Source organism: Trichoderma breve, chromosome 3, assembly GCF_028502605.1.
Source record: "Trichoderma breve strain T069 chromosome 3, whole genome shotgun sequence".
NCBI lineage: Eukaryota > Fungi > Ascomycota > Sordariomycetes > Hypocreales > Hypocreaceae > Trichoderma > Trichoderma breve.
Genome location: NC_079234.1, coordinates 2,438,203 through 2,453,383, shown reverse-complemented (window position 1 = coordinate 2,453,383; position 15,181 = coordinate 2,438,203). Strand labels below are relative to the sequence as shown.

The window sequence follows — 15,181 nt, the reverse complement described above, 5'->3', positions numbered from 1 at the left end:
TGTACGAATTCATATCACTAACTCATCTTAAATCGGTAGTTACCTAGAATACTGGAGAATGAAACCATTTCTCAACTACATCATACGTATTAAGCGCTTCATTTCTAAACAACCCTCTAAGCGATCTCCAGCAGACAGCAATTTGTAAGATTTTAATCGCAACAAGTTACTATAGCTCCGGTAACTTACGTGCGACAAGGAAGACCAATGCCCGAGTTGGAAATCTGGTGGCTTTCGCCGGGTGAATGGCGATTTGTAAGATCTTTTTTTCCCACCAATTCGGCTTGGGCTTCTAAGTACAGCCACAGAATCTATGGCGGAGGGCGTAGTACCCCATCTCGATGTCCTAATTGGGAATGTGGAGTAAAAGAAAATGGATGCCTTTTGCTAGTGAAATTCGATGCTACGGCTAACAAAGATACAACCATATTGGAGCAGCTGACAACCGTTACTTACCAACTCACAACCCAAAAGAACAAAGCGTCTGAGACGAGCGAGTTGATTGTGGTTTTGTATCCTATGACATCATAATCATACGAAACAGAGGGCGCTGGATCTCGAAAATCTGCTCCTTACTCCACAAAGAGCCAGTACTAGGTATGCATAATCCAAACGCCTAAGCTGGGGCTGACAAATGAATTACATACTCGTACTTATGTGATTCCATTCCCACAGCCTGTACTAAGCACCAATGATTTCTCAGTTATGAAGCTATCCATGTGATAACCAGCCTTGCGCTGAAATATAACGACTCCATGTGGATCCTCTATTTCCACTTGAAAGTTACAGACGTGCTGCAGAAGCCAAGTGCTATACTGTAGTTGTGAGTTTTGCACATAGTTGTATTGTAGCACATCCTTTCAATCTTGTCATTGCCTCTATTAAGATGTATTTGCTCAACATGTATTCTCGTTTGCAAGTGTTTGTACTTGATATGTATTTGACTTGATGCAAAATAATGTACTGGAGGTATATCATGTAAAACATCCATATGGCTCGGCTCTATCTTCTGCAAAGACAACCAAGCATTCCCCTTACTGCCTCGCTGTTAAAGTATGTGCAGTTCTAGTATAATCTATTCCCGCCGTCGCTTTCCATAAAATTCAAAAAGAGCTAGGTAAATATAAGAGAAAAAAAGAAAAACGAAATGGAGGCAAAAACAAAAACGTCGCAAGTCTATACGCTCGTCTTCTCATCTTGCCATAATTCCACCACATATATCATTTAGGTGATTCGAGGCATCAGCTGTGTAAATAAGATTGTCAGCCACAGTAAGCCTTACAAATGCATATCTGAGACACAAGAACCAGGAGAAAAACTTACCGCCGCATACTTGGGAGAAATGAACAATCCCTTCGCCTCGACCAAAGTGACGGGCTTCTCGCCCGGCGCAGGCAACGTCTCGATGCATCCCTCGGCCCACGCCTTGCGCCCCTCGACCTTGACCGTCTTGCCGCGCAGCACCAGGAAGCTGTTGGCCTGCGTCGGCTTGCGATAATTAATCTCCAGGCTCGCCGTCACGGCAATCTTGTGCGGCAGCGCGTCGAAGCAGCCCCTCGCCAACCCCTCGTCCAGCATCGTCGCCAGCAGGCCGCCGTGCACGAGGCCCGGGTGGCCGCATAGTTTGTCGCCAATGTACGTGACGCTGACGATGGACTTGCCGCCGTCCTCGATGAAAGCGACGGGGGGCACCATGATCATGCCGTCGCCTTGCAGGGCGCCGCCTGTGAGGGTGCGGCTGCGGACCTCGCTCGACATCTTCAGGTGCGGTCGTGACTCTTTGAACTCTGGTCGTGATCGCAGCTCTTGGACGAGCGGGTGTTTGTTGATTGTTTCTTCGATTTGCTGCAGCTCGTCGCTGTCGGGGACAAACAGTTTGGCTGACTCGGCGTCGGTGAACGAGGCAAAGCCCTTTTGTACCATCGAATAGAATGTAGCTGCTGCTCCAAGACCGCTAAATGCAACGCCATACAGGAGCAGCCCGAGGCCTCGACCGATACGTCCCTTGGGGGCGGCTATAGTGGTGGAAAACAACTCAGACGTTAGCACGATCTTCTTCTTCTCGCTGTCCGCATCTGGTCTAGAAGCAGAGATTAAGACAATCCACAAGAAAGCATACCTTGTGCAGCCTCAGCATAGCATCGTCGTTGAGCAGCTCCTCTGAGCGCAGCAAGTGACGGATGTTGGCCGCTTCGAGCCATCTGGCCGATGCGACGCCCGCCACGGGCAACGTGTTGGCTAAACATTTCCGTGCAATTGCCTCTCTCTATTCTCTCCTATCTTCACGCTTCTCCTCTACAACAGAAAACAAACACGAAGAAATTAGAAACAAAACCAGGTGAAAGGCCCAACAAAAAAAAAGAACGTATAATTGCCGAGGCAAAAAAAGGGACCGACCACACCATCACGCCTTTATAATCCTCACCGGCATAATAATGTATGTACAGTATGCGCCGATAAGATAAACTGATACGGCTCTTATCAGCGGTCCGGTATCCCGATTCTAGCCAAGCCCGCGCTTTGGCTCCATCGGCGTATCCGAGTTCGGGCAGCGAAAGCCTCGGATATTTTCATGCGCTCTTGTTGTGTCAGACACACCGTGGCTTCGGATCGGACATTTCCTTCCCGTGTGAGTGTCACTTTTATTCATCATGGTTGCATCCAAATCAAATCGGCAAGGCTTCGAGAATCCCGTGGTTTTCCCTTGTTTGGTCCCATGGTGATGGCATAGTGTCAAGAGTGACATTCGCCCCAAGCCACGAGGAAACATCACTGCAGACTTTACTGGTGCACTTCAGGTATCACTTACACCTCTTTGAAGCTCTAATACACAAGTGCGCCTTTGTAGACTGGCCAATAAACATATTTCCTGTATTATCGCCGCCTTCCAGGCCCGATTTTGATTCCTTATTACACGTAATCTGCTTTTTGTCTATTCTACAAGTCATCGTCTCCCGCCAAAAGCTCTGCATAGTCGTCCACCGACGCAAACGTAGGCAGACCCCTGAGCATCTTTCTTCTAGCCTTGCGCTTGTCTCCCTTCTCCTCGTCTTCATCAGGCACGTCTGGAGCGACCAAATCATCGTCATCTGAGCCTTCTTCCTCTGAGTCGTCACCGAATTCCACACTAACATCATCCTCATCCTCATCATCATCGCCATCGAGTGACAAGGCAGGTGAATCATCCTCATCAGATCCCATGTCCAGATCATCCATATCGTCAAAGCCAGCATCGGAGGCATCTTCGTCAATATCAGGTTGAGCATTGACCAACGCCTTCCAGATCTCGTCCTCTTCCGCATCGCCTTCATCGTCTTCGCCACCTGCAGCTGCCTTCTTCGTAGTCTCCTTGCCCTCCTTGGCGATTTGCTGGAAGTATTTGTGGAAGAAGACGTCCTCGGCAGCAACGTCCTCTGCTTTCTTGTTCCAGAATGCAGCCGAGTTGACCTGGGTTGTGGACGAGCTGGTCCGTCCGCTACCCAGCCAGATGTCTCCAATATCCTTGGCGGCCTTGAGAGGCTGCATAATGGATGCACCACGTGCATCCGTGGTCTTTGCGTTTCTGTACACAAACTTGTCCAAGAATCTGATAAGACTGTGGCTCTCCATATCGGGCTTCAGCATTTTCTGGTTTCTGTCCATCAACGAAGAAGCAAACTTGCTGACGGCAGGGTGGAAGTGACTTTGAATTGGAACCTAAGGCGGCAGTTAGATATTGACAACATTATTATCTCGTAGAGAACTCGAACATACCACTTCCCACAGGCAACTTCGGTGGGCGTTGCTGTGCTCTGGATTTCGTTTGCGTCCATCGTACGTCGGTCGATTTTCAGGCTCTTCATCATCAAATACGGATTCTTCGGGCGACTCAACCAAAGTTGAGAGGTCAGGGAATGTTTGTCTGAGATGAGAAATGACATAGAGCAAGCCACAAATAAAGGGGGGCTGATGAAGACCCGCCACCTGCAGCATTCGCTTGGCAAAAGCCTTGACTCTTCGCACGTCAACATCGTTCTTCAGTGCCCGGAGAAGCAAGTTCAAGTAGAGCGCTTGTTTTGAAGAGGTCATGAGACGGGGGTCAAGTAGCGACTCGTACAGAGTCCTGTAGAAACGGTCGCTGCCAAGATTTCTGGCAGAGGAGAGGTGTTGAATGAGCAGCAAAGCTTGGATGCCAGTGTTGAAGTTGGAAGAGTGCGCAATCTTGAACAGCGTGTCGAGATGACGCTCCATACTATGAACAAGTTAGCAATCTTCACACAATTCTACTGTAGCTGCTTTGGATGGACACTTACACCATGTCATTAGTGCCGACAAATGGTGCGGCACGGTTGACACCGGTCAACAGAGCAGAAACAAGCTTATCAGCTGCCTCAGTCTCTGGGACAGAAGCGGCTGATGGCTTTGTCTGGTTAGCTGGCTTTCCGTTTGACGCGCCCTTGCCAGGCTTCTGTCCTTTCTGGGGCTTGCTAGATTCCTCTTCTATCGGCATGCCAAGCTTTCCTGTCTTGAGTATTGTGGCAAAAAGGTCGAAATAGATACGAAGTAAAGACTCAGCTACAGCCGGCTCCTTGTTTGAAAGGATCGTTTGGTTAAGGGTGTTGATGGCATAGTAGCGTGAACGATGGTCCTGCGAGGGTCGAAGTAGAATCTCTTGTTCCACCGTTCGTACGATAACCGGCTTCATACCAGGGTGTGAGTTTTGCAGCTGTAGGAGGAGATATGACGCCCGCGACGAAATCTTTCGGTCACGATCACCCAGCTTGTTGACGAGTAGAGTTAAAAGGTTCGACTCTTGCTCCGGCTTATCCTTTAACAAGGCATAGACGAAATCGACGGCCCTCATTCTAGAATATTCAATCTCATCGGAACACCAGATTTCCAAGAGTTGAATGATTTTGAAATAAGTTTCCTTTAACCAGTCTTCGTATGCCCAAGATATTAAGTGCGCTTGCGTAATTTTGCCGGGCAAAGGTTGGCTTGGGGCCCAGATTTTGGCAGAAGCTCGTTGGAGTGAGCCTAAAAGGCCTGGCTGAGCCTGAAAGGTTCTCAATCGTCGATCCGATGGTAAGAGCGTGCCGGGGCCAAGCATATCCACGAGTGCTCCTATAGCTCCAATGGCTTGTGCTCGGCTCTTCTTCGAAGCCAGATTCATCAGGGTGTCGAATGCGCGAATGTTGTGAACGGGAGACTCTTGACAGGCCAAGGTAAGAGCGGAAACCTTGTCTGTAAGGGTACCAGACGTCATGATAGTGGCAAGGAACTTGTGAGACGAGGATGCAAAAATGGTTGTTCTGTATTTAGCCGCCTCCGTCTCCAAGAGATATTTTCCGTGCTCCTTCAAGGAGTTGATGGCCGACATGAACGGGCCAATGTCATCCACTGTAGGTCCGGGTAGCTGGGCTAGTCTAGCAGCATGCCAGTCTGCGCGCGGCTCGAAAATCTAGTTCACTGAGTTAGTTGTCAGAGATGCCGTTGAGACTCGAGGATATCGACTTACCAAGCCTTCGACACGTCGCATATCATTTTCAACGGGGCCTTTTTCTTTTGATTCCTTCTTGGTTTTGTTGTTGTTCTGGTTCTGGTTCTTGTTCTTGCCATCGTCTATGCTGACATCGTCGTCGGAATCTTCCCCCTCGTCTTCCTCCTCCTGATCGCCTTCTTCCTCTTCTTCGTCATCGCTAGCATCAACCGGCGCAAGACCAGCAAAGCCAAGTTCTTTAGATAGAGCTGCCAGCTCCTCTTTCAGACGCTTGTCTACTGGCGCCTTTGACTCCGAAGCGACTGCTTCATCATCGGAACCGACTTCATTGATCAGACGCCAATCTTCCTCGTCGCCTCCCAGGGCTTTGATTTCTGCCAGCAAAGCCTCTTCCTCGGCCTTGGTGCTTTTCGCGGGCGGTGCACCCTCGGAATCGCGCTGCTTTCGCTGCTTCTGCTTGCCAGAGGCTTCCGTAGGCGGATTCTTTCGCTTGTTGTAGGGATTGCCGTTCAATTTCTCCTGAATCTGAGTAGTGAGCTCACTCAATCCATTTTTGAGCTTGGCCGCATCGTTTTCAGAGCGCTGGGGCCCTTTGGCCTTTTTTGAGTGCTTGGCCATGGTGAAAATGCTGCCGAGTGTGTTGTAGTAGAAATCGGCTGCATCAAATTTCTGGATGCGACGCAAGTAATTTTTTTGAAAGCTGCTTATCTTATCGGCCCGCGCAGATTTCAGTAGCGCCTATCGCGTCTGCTGTTAGCGCCATGCGCTTAAGGAACCGCCGTCTGAATTGTCTTGAACCTAACACAGGGTCTCTCATTGGTGAAAGTCTCACCTCGTACGAGGTGCGATTATTGCATTGTTATCACTCATTCAAAAATAATGTAAAAGTTTAGAATGAATTGTTTTACTACTCACTAAACATGCGTGCTCCAGCCTTGGTCTATCAAGGCGGACTTCGCCCGCTAAAGGGCGTTCGTAGCTCGAATCCCATCCGAGCATTTTCACAGCCTCTTTTTGCTCAGTCTATACGGCTGAGATCAACGCTGTCCAAGATATGGGTTCCCACTGGCGGCGTCTCGGCCACTGAGGGAGAAAGTATGGCATATTTCTTCCATCAGCTTGAGGAATTGCCAGGCTAACTGTTCATAGCTGGTCATGGCAAGCTCATCCGAGCTGGATTTCTACGTCAGGTAAGCCGACCTCACCTCAGTTGATGATCTGACGCTGTGCAGGATAGTTTTGCTAATTTAAACCAATTTTCCAGGCACAATCTGGAGTTTTCCAACTTCTTCCATTGGGACTGCGTGTCCAAGATAAGATTGAGCGCCTCGTTGATAAGCATATGCAAAATCTGGGTGAGTCTAATCACCACGCAGTTCTAAGGTGATGGTTTGACTCATTTCTTCTTAGGAGCCTCTAAACTGGCCCTCTCAACCCTCACAACTGAAGAGCTATGGCGCAAAAGTGGCCGCCTAGATAAAGTCTCTTCTGAGGTAAATCGGCGTTCGCAAGGGAATGAGATGCATTTTACTAACACGGCACCAGCTCTTTCGACTCCATGACCGCAAAGAAGTACCCATCATGCTGTCACCCACACATGAAGAAGAGATCACGTCCCTTGTGGCCAGCACTTTGAAATCTTACAAAGACTTGCCTCTCAAGCTGTACCAAATCAGTACGAGCCCTTGACCAGTTTCATTCACTCCTCATGTGCAACTCCTTACTGATCTTTATAGCACGAAAATATCGAGATGAGATCCGCCCTAGGCACGGTTTACTACGATCTCGTGAATTTATCATGAAGGATCTATATACATTTGATTTGACGGTTGAAAATGCCGTTGATACTTATCGCGACGTCGCCGCCGCCTACAGTGCCTTCTTCGCCGACTTGAAGCTGCCCATATTGGTAGCTGAGGCCAGCTCAGGAGACATGGGCGGAGAGCATAGCCACGAATATCACCTTTCTCATGCCATTGGAGAGGACACTGTCGCATCCTGCAACAGCTGTGGCTATACCGCCAACGACGAAGTAGCTGCGGCTCGGTCACCCGGGCAGCTTGCCGACGTTATTTCATCTTCATCCTTTGGCATTTGGCGCGGCATTACAGACGACAGAAAGACACTTGTAAATGTGTGGTACCCGCGTCTGGGAAACTCGCCATCTGGAGACGTTTATAATATTCATGCTGTCAAATCTGTCGTTCCCGAACTTGATACCAGCGTTAGTGACGCCGTATCATTCTGGAAAGAGGCCGTTCAACAGGCAGATGGGCATAGTGGAGAGCTCCAGCTACTGAACGTCATTGATTCAAGACTTGCAACAGCTTTTGAGGATCTTCACGGCGACCTCCCTCTCTTTCCTGCAGATCTCGCGGGTGACCAAATTCAGCAATCATCAATATCACAGACAACAGACGGCGGGGATCTCAACCTTTTGCGCATCATCGACGGTGATGGCTGCCCTCGTTGTGATGCAGGGAAGCTTGAGATCCATCGCGCATTGGAGCTAGGTCACACTTTTCTTCTCGGAACACGCTACTCAGAGCCTTTGGAGGCATCTGTAGCACTCCCACAAAACCCAGGAGTCCAAGTTCCAGTCCAGATGGGCTGCTTCGGCATTGGCGTTTCTCGCATTCTCGGTGCTGTGGCAGAACAAATGGCGGATGATAAAGGACTCAATTGGCCACGAGCTATTGCACCCTTTGAGGTCGTCATGATTCCAACATCTGGAGTCAATGAGCAGACGTTGGAGTTTTACGATACATTAGCAAAACATGAAGGCGCTGGTGCAGGACTGGACATTGTTTTGGATGACCGCAAGGAAGCATTTGGATGGAAGATGCAGGACGCAGATATGACGGGCTATCCTGTTGTAATTGTTCTTGGAAAGGCCTGGAGAGAAAATGGCGTCTGCGAAGTGCAATGCAGGAGGCTTTCGGTGAAGGAGAATGTAAAGGCAGAAGATGTACCCCAATATCTGGCGGCTTTGCTGGAACGGCTATAATAACATCCAGCGATAAATGTCAACACCTCTCCAATCCGGTCCGACTAAAAAGAAAAAAATTAGATAAATAAATAAAAACAATTAAAAATTTGATTATATACATTACACATGAAATTGATTAAAAATTCATAATATAATGCCTGTCTAAAGTGTCGTAAATTCCACGTCCTCGTTACAAGGATCGCCAGCCCCTCTAAAGTCATCCGCCGTAGTGGTGCATGGAGGGGCTCATCTCTAAACCTCCAGCTCGCCCCAAGCTTTCTCAGGCGCCGAAACATCGACACACGAGCAGCCATGTCGAGCAACCAGTCAGAGACCAGTAAGGCCTCAAACTCTCCCCTGCTTTTCCCCCCTTCATTCTCGTTGCTTTGAAGCTGTGCAATAGCGCTGACCGCCTGCCTTTTGTAACGTTTAGTCAATCTCGACACTCTCGAGCCCCAGCAGCTCGCGCAGGTCAAGAAGCAGCTCGAAGAGGAACTCGAGCACCTGACCAGCTCCTTCGCCCAGCTCCACGGCGCCCAGAACAAGTTCAAGGAATGCCTCCGATGCGTACAGGCCCGAGCCGCCGATAGCCAAGGTACATCATACATCAATCCATAGTCGTCGATTCAATGGGGGTATCGCAAACAGACGAAAAGGGGAGGGGAAGCAAGAGAAGAGGGAAACAAAAGCTAAAGTGGCGATACAAACAGGCTCGAAATCGGTTTTGGTCCCGTTGACCAACTCTCTCTATGTCAGCGGCGAGTTGACGAGCACCGATACCGTCTTGGTGGACGTGGGTACAGGGTTCATGATTGAAAAGGTTGCTATACCTGTTTTTTACTACCTGGCTCAAGGGACGGAAACCTGACATTCGACAGAAACTAAAATCGGCCGAGAAATTCTACGATGCAAAAGTAAAGGAGGTTGGCAATAGCTTAAAGGAGCTCGAGGCCATTGTTCAGAGGAAACAAATGAACGTTCGCACAATAGAAGAGGGTATGTCTCCTTACCCATGTCGAATCACTCGTCCTATGGTTACTAACGTTGGGTTCTTGACAGTTCTACGGAACAAGATTATGGCCAGCCAAGCAGCAGAAGGTCAAAGTTGAAAAGTACAGCCCGGGAGACAAAAAAAATTGAATAAAAGAATTACCTTGCGCGTCCATCTGATCATTGATTACAATCCTCACACAACTAGACAGCCCCGGTTGTGAACCTACTCATTAGCCACGGTTGGGAGATCTTCGTCTTCCTCCAAGACCAAGGGTGGCACATCCTCCACATGCTGCTGGAGCTGCAAAACGACTTCAAGGAAGCTTTGGAACCTCCTCCCTAGGTCTGGATCAGTGCCAACCCAAACATTCTTCTGTCCCTCTCCCCAGTCCTTCCTCCTCGTATGCGGATTCACCTGGTTCGTGGCCGAATCCCAGTGCTTGCCATAAAGCTGAATGCCCCACGCCATTTTTGCCTGCGATTTCGTCTTGAGCCCCTTCCAGATCTGGGTTATGCTTACCTCTAGCATATATGGAGTGCCATGAAGTTCGACAGCGAACGTCGTCTTCAGGCGAGTTTCCGATATTTTGTCTTTCCACGGCCCGGCTTGACCGACTATCACCTCGCCCGGTTTGAGAAAATCGCCCGTTTCTTCGTATGTAGCCGGTCTAAGACGCAACTCGTTGATAAGTTTGGCGATGCCGTCTGGTATACTCTCAAAATCGTATGCATCTGCTCTGATGCCCCAATCAAGTCTCCTAAACCGTTTTAGATTAATACAGGGAGCGCAATCGACGATCCTTGGGTAGCTTACATGTCTGGGGTGGCCATCACCCAGTTGAGCCACTTGGTAGGGCATGCAATGCCCATCTTTGCCCGGGAGGTATCGAAACTGCCATTCTCGCAGCCTTCTACATATACCTCTTTCCATTGCAGCCCCAATGTCAAGGCATACGTTCGCCTTATGGTATTATGATCCAATCGAAGGCCGTTATCTCCTTCCAAGGCCAATAAATGCTTTATAACGTGATTTGAGAGCTCGAGCTCGTTCAACCTTGAAGTCTGATCAGCAAGGGATGCCCTAAGAGACTGATATGTAATGATTACCTGTCAAATAGTCCAATGCCTCCTCGAATTGAGAATGACTTTGCCGCCTCCGTAAATTCATCGTAAGTGAGCACATTATTCGTGCCCTTGTGCTTCACAAACACCTTTACTTCCCCGAAACTCACACGCATCCTGAGCTCAGAGTCAACACTCATTGCGCACTCTGTGGAATTGAGGAGATGCGGGCGAAGGGCTCGGAGGAGTTTTCCCGCAGTTCTTTTTATATCCGATGATCCAGACAGCGGTGTTGTGACTTCGGGCCTTGAATTGGGGGCCACTGATATGCGAGCCTCATCGGTAACTCTAGAGCTTTCCTGGACGACAAGCACTGTGGCAAGAAGCTCTTTTTGCAAGCGCAGGTCGTGCACAATTTGGTTGATTGCATGAACAGCTTCTTGCAAACCAGATGCCGACTCACTATAAATATCCCAGGCTTGGGTATCTCTAACTCTGACAATCCACACGCGACGTTGTTTACGGATATCATCCAATATGGCTGGGTCCTCAAGTGCCAAAGGGTAGACTTCCCAGGAGGAAGCGAGCACGTGTCGGGCCTCATAGAAGAGTTAGCAGCTTTCGAACAATCACTCTTGACAAGGACAATACGGGAGAGGTAATAGCATCACTTACTCGTATCAACTCTCGGTCTGTAGGTGGCTCTCCAAGATAGGATTCTTTGTTTGTAACCGCCTCCAGCCGCTTATCATTCACCTGGGCTTTGGCGGTTGCCATTTTCTTCGCTACTCCCCACTGATCCCTTGGTCCCTGAGGCTGTCGATTTTGATGATGGCCATGATTGCCATGATTGCGATGGCTGTCCCCCACGGGAACCCATGGAGTCGCTCGACCCTTGCCTTTGTTCATGATATCTGTTTGCCGAGAGCCAAAACGGTTTGAAGAGTGATAAAGAACCGGAATATTGAGGATGAAGAGAAGAGAAATCCAAGCACGAGAGAGTCAGGTGCAGGCTGAGTTAAGTTGTTTCCCGTTGGCAGGGAGAGCCTGAGGCACCACTAATGACGAGATGAAAAGAGAGAAAGACCCTGAGAGAGTGTGTGAATAAGGTAAGAGCCTTGGAGTTCATATTACCAGGTACCTTAGGTACCTCCATACGGTGAATCAGTCTAGATTTTGCATGCAAGTTGCCTTTATGGCCCATCTGGCAAACGGGTGTCTGCTCCTTATACACGCATGCATGCGTCAGAATGCTCTGTATAACTAAATCAAAATATTTTTTTTCTATTAACTGTATCAATGCTCCTAATATCTTATATCCATTTTCTTTGCTTTTTAGTCATTAATAGTGAATAGTGACTACATTTTCTACCATTGTTGTTAAGTGTTGATTGCTCTTTGACAAGGCATTTTGGGCAGTGCTTCGCTCAAACCAAACAGGCCCATTCCTTCCGCTTCCGCAGGTCTAGATTGTGAATATTGCGATAATATCACAAAGATAATTGTTTACAATCGACAGCATCGCATATATTTTAGCAGTGTTTGTCTATGTCATTTATTACTCCTCTTCAAAGGACTTATAAGAGACTCATATCCTCAAGGTAGATTGAGATATGCATCAATTGATTATGCATATATCGAGTTTCTTCCAACGCGTCTCCCCCAAAGCTAGACGCGTTAATTGATCCAAGCTACCCTGCGACCAGAAAAGCAGCAGCAGGAAGTGACAAGCTCTGCGTTCCATAATTGATATTTGAATGTTGTCACTCCCTATCAACATCAATTCCAACAACTCGACATATCACGCACGGCGACAACAATCTCAGGTTCCTTGCGGCTACTATAGTTCTCTGCTGGGGACAAGTTCATATCGACGCCGTTATCAATGCCGGCCCAAACCACCTCTCAGACCAACACTCAGTCTACCCGCGGGCGCAAAAGAGCTCTTTCTACCGTAACTCGAGAAAGTTCAGAAGACAGTGTCGAAAGCGAAGAAATAGAGTGGGAATGGATATACAACACCGAGCAGGCAGATCACGGCGAAGATGAGGGCGATCGCAAAAGGAGAAAAGTCACAGCCAGCTCCAAGATTATTGGCGCTCGGTATGGCGACTTTGAATGCCGCGTTGGAGACACGGTGATGCTCAAGGCCGATGGATCTAATGGAACATGGGTGGCCATCATCTGTGATTTCCGGGAGGATGCTGAGAATGAAGGGATGGCTGCCAATTTTATGTGGTTTTTGACGGAGAAGGAGATTCTGAATAAGGATAGAAAACGAAAGGACTTTTACTGGGTAAGTGCAAACACCATCATTTTGTGTTGTGTCACCATGACATCCTTCTCCTAACAGATGATGCAGAATGAGCTGTATATATCACCATCGTGGGATGTGAATCCCCTAGCCTCGATCGACGGCAAGGCCAACATCATGTCACTAGATGCCTTTCTCAGCTCATATCCGTCTGGGAAGATCCCGCGGAACTCCCCCGACTATGGAAAGACATTTGTTTGCCGGCGCGGCTGCAACACTCGGTCAACAACATACACGGATGAATTCGTATGGGAGGAGGTGTATCAGAACGGACAAGATGTGCCAGCACTAATTGAAATGGTTGAGAAAGGCACCAAGCCAACTCGTCGCAGAGCTCGAGCACAATCACCCCCAGACGGCGACACATACCTACCGCCTCAAACACCCACCAAAACAGGAAGAACCCCGGCGACCACCCCCAAGTCGAAGCGAGGACCAAGGAGCGCTTCAAAGAAACTCGAGTTTACGCCTTTGGCCACCCGGAAGCTGTCGCCGAGCCACGTCCAAGCTTCTCCATTTCAGATAGCCCGTTCAAAACTCCACGTCTCAGCCGTCCCCTCCAGTCTACCGTGTCGTGAAGGAGAGTTTTCTCTCGTATACTCACACCTGGAAGCTGCCATTACTGAGGGTACTGGTAACTGCATCTACATTTCTGGAACACCAGGCACCGGAAAGACGGCCACTGTGCGAGAGGTCATCTCTCGCCTCGAGGAAGCCGTCGGGTCAGACGAGCTGGATGACTTTATATTCGTCGAAATCAATGGCATGAAGATTACTGATCCTCATCAAGCGTACTCGCTGCTCTGGGAGGCTCTCAAGGGTGATCGTGCCAGCCCTGCCCAAGCCCTCGATCTTCTGGAGCGCGAGTTCAACAACCCCAGTCCAAGACGCATTCCATGTGTCGTATTAATGGACGAACTTGATCAATTGGTCACAAAGAACCAGGCAGTCATGTACAACTTTTTCAATTGGCCAACCCTCCGACATAGCCGCCTCATCGTACTCGCCGTAGCCAACACAATGGATCTGCCAGAGAGAACGTTGAGTAACAAGATCAGCAGTCGTCTAGGTATGTCTATAAAATTCAATATAAATCAGACAGAGAGGGGGACCAGAAGTTAACCATTTCAACACAGGTCTTACTCGAATTACGTTTCCAGGATACAATCACGAACAGCTCATGAAGATTATCCAATCTCGTCTCGAAGGTGTACCGGGGAATATCGTCGATGCAGACGCCGTCCAGTTTGCCAGCCGCAAAGTAGCCGCTGTCAGTGGAGACGCCAGGCGAGCATTAGACATCTGCCGTCGAGCCGTCGAGCTCGCCGAGGGCGATGCTCCGGGAGACCCAATGACACCAAGCAAGAAAGCCCCTGGCAGCGGAGTCCCTGACCAGTCTCGGCGCGGAAGAGTCACAATCTCCACCATCAAGAGGGCCATCAACGAGGCCACGACGAATCCTATCCAGCAGCATCTGCGCGGCCTCCCCCTGACGTCCAAGATGCTCATGGCCGCGCTGATACTGAGAATTCGGCGGTCTGGCTTGGCTGAGACGACGCTTGGCGAGACTCTGGATGAACTACAGCGAGTTGCCGCTTTTTCGGCCAGACCTCCTCCTGGCATGGCACAGATTCTTCCTGGACTTGCCAAGGGGACTCAAGTTGTTGGCCGACGTCTGGTAGGGCGGCCAATGTACATTCATACAGCCGCCCTGGAGCTCGTGGCCGCTGGTCTAGTCAATCTAGAGGCTCATCGTGCGGATCGATCGAGTAGGCTGCGGTTAGCCATTGCGGATGATGAAGTGAAGATGGCGCTGCGCGATGATGCTGATCTCAAGGCCATGGGACTGAGCATTTAGATGGAACAGTCCAGCTCCATCTATCTGAATTTCACAATCGCTCATGTCTTGAGGGGGTCACAGGTATGAAAAGAACCCCTTTTCTCCCCGTTTTAGCATATCTTTTATAATACAGCCTTTTTTGGTGTGTTTGGATACCAATGTTGGAATAGCGATGATGCCACGATCTATAGAATAAGGAAAAACCTTGGGATCAGTTATCTAGTTTTTTTATGAGTTAAGCACACACCTTCTTCATGGCAAAATAAATGAAGATTTGCTGGCTGATTCCCCAATTCTCTCGGCGATTCATATAACAGTCATAGCGTAATTAAAATGTTTCTTTTATCAACATAAAACCAAAATAGTTTTGCCATCATGCCCAGCTATTTCCCTTCAATGGTCCAGAAATGCATTAAAAAAAATCCGTAAACATACACGTATCCGCCTGTGATATCCCGGCGTGCGGCGCAGGGATCTATTCTTACTCCCATCGCCGCTCGATTT

At 48.9% G+C, this 15,181-nt stretch overlaps 6 protein-coding genes across 6 annotated transcripts; 3 read left to right on the top strand and 3 right to left on the bottom strand.

The window, feature by feature from the left end:
* Nucleotides 1–1,224: 1,224 nt before the first annotated feature.
* On the bottom strand, nucleotides 1,225–2,246 carry T069G_05167 (thioesterase superfamily domain-containing protein; the record flags this gene model as incomplete). The annotated part of the gene is made up of 3 exons (XM_056172377.1): nucleotides 1,225–1,245; nucleotides 1,324–2,015; nucleotides 2,120–2,246. 3 exons carry the CDS (start codon nucleotides 2,244–2,246, stop codon nucleotides 1,225–1,227), a joined length of 840 nt encoding a protein of 279 aa, XP_056029235.1.
* Nucleotides 2,247–2,937: 691 nt separating this feature from the next.
* On the bottom strand, nucleotides 2,938–6,097 carry T069G_05166 (CBF/Mak21 family domain-containing protein; the record flags this gene model as incomplete). Its single annotated transcript, XM_056172376.1, has 6 exons — nucleotides 2,938–3,696; nucleotides 3,754–4,231; nucleotides 4,293–4,377; nucleotides 4,441–5,016; nucleotides 5,077–5,440; nucleotides 5,498–6,097. The coding sequence occupies 6 exons, from the start codon at nucleotides 6,095–6,097 to the stop codon at nucleotides 2,938–2,940; spliced, it is 2,862 nt and encodes a 953-aa protein (XP_056029234.1).
* A 302-nt stretch (nucleotides 6,098–6,399) lies between these two features.
* On the top strand, nucleotides 6,400–8,486 carry T069G_05165 (tRNA synthetase class II core domain (G, h, p, S and t) domain-containing protein; the record flags this gene model as incomplete). The annotated part of the gene is made up of 6 exons (XM_056172375.1): nucleotides 6,400–6,574; nucleotides 6,629–6,669; nucleotides 6,744–6,834; nucleotides 6,890–6,972; nucleotides 7,025–7,154; nucleotides 7,216–8,486. The coding sequence occupies 6 exons, from the start codon at nucleotides 6,400–6,402 to the stop codon at nucleotides 8,484–8,486; spliced, it is 1,791 nt and encodes a 596-aa protein (XP_056029233.1).
* A 294-nt stretch (nucleotides 8,487–8,780) lies between these two features.
* Nucleotides 8,781–9,577, top strand: T069G_05164 (prefoldin subunit domain-containing protein; the record flags this gene model as incomplete). Its single annotated transcript, XM_056172374.1, has 5 exons — nucleotides 8,781–8,805; nucleotides 8,902–9,063; nucleotides 9,179–9,288; nucleotides 9,347–9,464; nucleotides 9,528–9,577. 5 exons carry the CDS (start codon nucleotides 8,781–8,783, stop codon nucleotides 9,575–9,577), a joined length of 465 nt encoding a protein of 154 aa, XP_056029232.1.
* A 107-nt stretch (nucleotides 9,578–9,684) lies between these two features.
* T069G_05163 (uncharacterized protein) lies at nucleotides 9,685–11,432 on the bottom strand (the record flags this gene model as incomplete). Its single annotated transcript, XM_056172373.1, has 4 exons — nucleotides 9,685–10,219; nucleotides 10,276–10,515; nucleotides 10,569–11,122; nucleotides 11,199–11,432. 4 exons carry the CDS (start codon nucleotides 11,430–11,432, stop codon nucleotides 9,685–9,687), a joined length of 1,563 nt encoding a protein of 520 aa, XP_056029231.1.
* A 976-nt stretch (nucleotides 11,433–12,408) lies between these two features.
* Nucleotides 12,409–14,695, top strand: T069G_05162 (ATPase family associated with various cellular activities (AAA) domain-containing protein; the record flags this gene model as incomplete). The annotated part of the gene is made up of 3 exons (XM_056172372.1): nucleotides 12,409–12,819; nucleotides 12,877–13,906; nucleotides 13,974–14,695. 3 exons carry the CDS (start codon nucleotides 12,409–12,411, stop codon nucleotides 14,693–14,695), a joined length of 2,163 nt encoding a protein of 720 aa, XP_056029230.1.
* Nucleotides 14,696–15,181: the final 486 nt, after the last annotated feature.